The sequence below is a fragment of the Saprolegnia parasitica genome (assembly GCF_000151545.1).
Source record: "Saprolegnia parasitica CBS 223.65 unplaced genomic scaffold supercont2.114, whole genome shotgun sequence".
Lineage (NCBI taxonomy): Eukaryota > Oomycota > Saprolegniomycetes > Saprolegniales > Saprolegniaceae > Saprolegnia > Saprolegnia parasitica.
In genome coordinates, this window is record NW_012156508.1 from 65,464 (window position 1) to 68,528 (window position 3,065).

The 3,065-nt window shown below is 57.7% G+C and overlaps 1 protein-coding gene across 1 annotated transcript; it reads left to right on the forward strand.

The window, feature by feature from the left end:
• Nucleotides 1-552, forward strand: SPRG_13639 (hypothetical protein; the record flags this gene model as incomplete). The annotated part of the gene is made up of 1 exon (XM_012353092.1): nucleotides 1-552. The coding sequence occupies exon 1, from the start codon at nucleotides 13-15 to the stop codon at nucleotides 550-552; it is 540 nt and encodes a 179-aa protein (XP_012208482.1). The 5' UTR covers nucleotides 1-12.
• Between the last annotated feature and the right edge of the window lie 2,513 nt (nucleotides 553-3,065).

A 3,065-nucleotide genomic window follows, 5' to 3' on the forward strand; every position in this document is an offset into this window, starting at 1 on the left:
CGCTACTCGACCATGCTCGCCTTCCGCAATGCGCTGCAGCAGCTCTATGCGTCGTATGCGCGCGGCGACGACCCGCTTCTACAGCAGCTCGCCAGTCTTCTCGAGACGCCCTTTCCGCCCAAGCGCCTCGACCCGGAGGCTGGCTGGGTCATTGACGAGCGCTGCGTCGCGTTCCGCATCTTTTGCGACAAGGTCCTCGACACCAAGGCGCATCTCTTCCAGCTCGCGTCCGCGCTGCCGCCGGTCTGGGCCATGTACATTGCGCTCGTGCAGACGTTCCTGGAAGTACCGGCAGCGATGCTTTCGATGGCCTTTCAGTCGCGCCGTAATGTACCCAGCGAGACCGAGTGCAGCATCTGCCTCGTGCCATTTTCCCGCGATGACTTTGAAGTGCCTGGCGTCGTCGTCGAGACGCAATGCACGCATGTGTTTCATCAAGGCTGCATCGCCGAGTGGATCGAGACGGCCGCGACGTGCCCCATCTGCCGCCACCACATCGAGTCGATCGTTGGTCTCTTCTTGCCGTCCTCTGCCACGTCCGTGTCTGTCTAGCACCCGCGCATGCAACATGTACTATAATATTTGTCTTGCTAATTTTTTTATGTGTCTCTGTGAATTGACTCCAACTTTGGGCGTGCTCCAGGCAACGCTGCCCTTGGCACGACAGCAGCACTCAGCTGCGAAGAGGAGAGGACTTGAGGGCACAAGGGAATGAATTATTATCGTTTTGATTCCCTTGGAGCACACGCATCAGACTATGCTGCCAATGCTACCCTACCCCCGTCCACAACGCCGATGAGGCCACACAAAAGTTACCATTGTACTAAGTCTGAGCTGTGATGCAGCGACGCGGATGGCACCATACAGTGCCTCGACCATCGTGTCGGGCCCATGGTGTGGGCTGTGCTTCCTGCATCACTGCTCGCGGTCATCACAGCTCGCGGGCAAAAGGGTGGTGTGCGAGTCTCGCCTGTGCCCTTTAGGCGACTTACGTCAGTTGACTAGCGGTTTTAAAGCCTTAACCAGTAGCTCGCGATCGCAGCTAGCGTCACAGCCACCGCACAAACCGAGTCCTCGGACCACCTTAGACGAGGGAGAAGGCTGGTGCGTGCACTCCTGTGCCACGGCAAAAAGGGCCGTGACACAACCATCTCCATGCAAATGTGAAAATAATGCGCGATCGACACGATCACAACGGCGAGGTCCACCAAGATCAGAACGGAAAGAGTGGATGTAGGCTCCCAACTGCAACAATCGGGCGGGTGTGTATCTGGCACGCATCTGATCGCAGTCTGGAACGTGGCCAAATCCGGTCGAGCTCACTTGGGTTTTACTGCACCACCTTGTGTAAAGAAAGCTCTTGCGTACTGTTTGCATCGTTGTTTGCTCAACAGCGCGCTGTGTTCCGAGCCTCAAAAAAGCCTCGGCAGGGAGACGTACACGGTGTACAAGTACTATGTATTCCTTGTCATGGAGCTTGCCGCGTTGAGGCAGTTGGGGCGTTGAGCTACAGTACTACCGTACCGTGCGCAGATCAGATGCGGCGATTCGATCGCCCAGCTGCCCGCGGTGCAATGTCGTGCATAGCTGCGTGTTGCTCGGACGCCCAGGATCTCCTCCCGCAACAAGTATAGTACGCAATTTCTAGTCAGCGTACGTGAGTCAGAGGCATCTAGCAACGGCTTCACGACGCCGATGATCATGTTTGCCAGCCATCCATCGTCGTTCCTCCCGTGGAAGCTTCCCGCGTCGTCGTCTTTCTATCCGTCGTCGGCAGCCCGCGCGCTTCTTTTTGTCTGCGCTTGTATGTGTACCTACGCGAGCCGCGATCGAAAGTCAAACTCTCCCAATGCGCTTGCTTCCTTTTCGCAGCCAAGTCGACAAGATCCGACTTGCCAACGTGTCGCCATGCCCCTTGCTGGCGCGCAGTATGGCCTCGAATCTCCAAGTTTGGCATCGAGAAGGCGGCGTTCGTAGAAGCAGGCTCGTACAAAGTGCAAGTGTAGGTGGACGTCACCGTACCGCAAGTAGCCACCGATCGCCGAGCCCGTGCCGTCCCAAAGAACCGCGTGGTGCGGCGCGCGCCAAACCCGAGATTCAACTGGCCCGTCGCTGGTGGCAGCAGTGGCCTTTTAAGCCGCAGCGCGTCCGGCCCACCCAACGAGCGTCGCCAATCGCCCATCCACCTCCACTGGCGTGTGCTGGAGGCAATTGCGCGCTCGTTCGCAGCGCTCAGAAGCTGGTTCGAGCGCCAGATGCAACGCCCGACGACGATCGAATCTCGAACTTATTGCGGTACAAGCCCTCACATTGCACTTGATTTCCCGCATGTGGCATGTGCTCTTTCACATCTCACACGTGCAAAACGCGTTTTTCACACGATTGAATCTCCACCTACCAACGTCCTTACACCACCTACGAGCTCAAAGGACAGCGTATTCGCTTTGCTGTATCCGCGTGCTCGCGTAGAAGGTCCTCGCACAACGCCTCGAGGCTGGACACGTGCGTTGATTGAATATCACACGCGTGTATTCTACGTGCAAAATGCATGGAGACCACACATGCGTGTAAAACTAAAAACCACCGTGCGAAACGGTGCGAAAGCCAAGCAGAGGTGGCACTGTTGGCAGTCATCCTCCTGCGACACGGAAGGGTCGTTCGCACATTCAACGCCGGTACAATGTAGTCGCCGCCGGCTTCGTGGCGCCATGCGTTGCGTGCTGTGGGCCCCACGACCCCTCCGCACGCCACGCCGGTATCGACACCGCTGGCCGTACCGCCTGTCTGCGCCCTTGGCGATCGCAATCGCAATCTTCTGCAAAAGACGCTGTCTCACGCTCGGGCGAACCCACGTTTTTCGCTCGAATCTGGAAACCTCTCGAGTCCGGGTACAAAGCCGGACCAGTGGCGTCACTGCAATGCCACAGCCAGCTGGCCTCACTTTTCAACTCGCTTCCGAAAACCCAACACCAATCAAAACCTATCATGGCGCTCCGAAGCAGCTTGAGCAAGGTCGACGTGCGCGCGCTCTCGCCCATGGCTTCGTTCGACGAGGACCCCAGAGC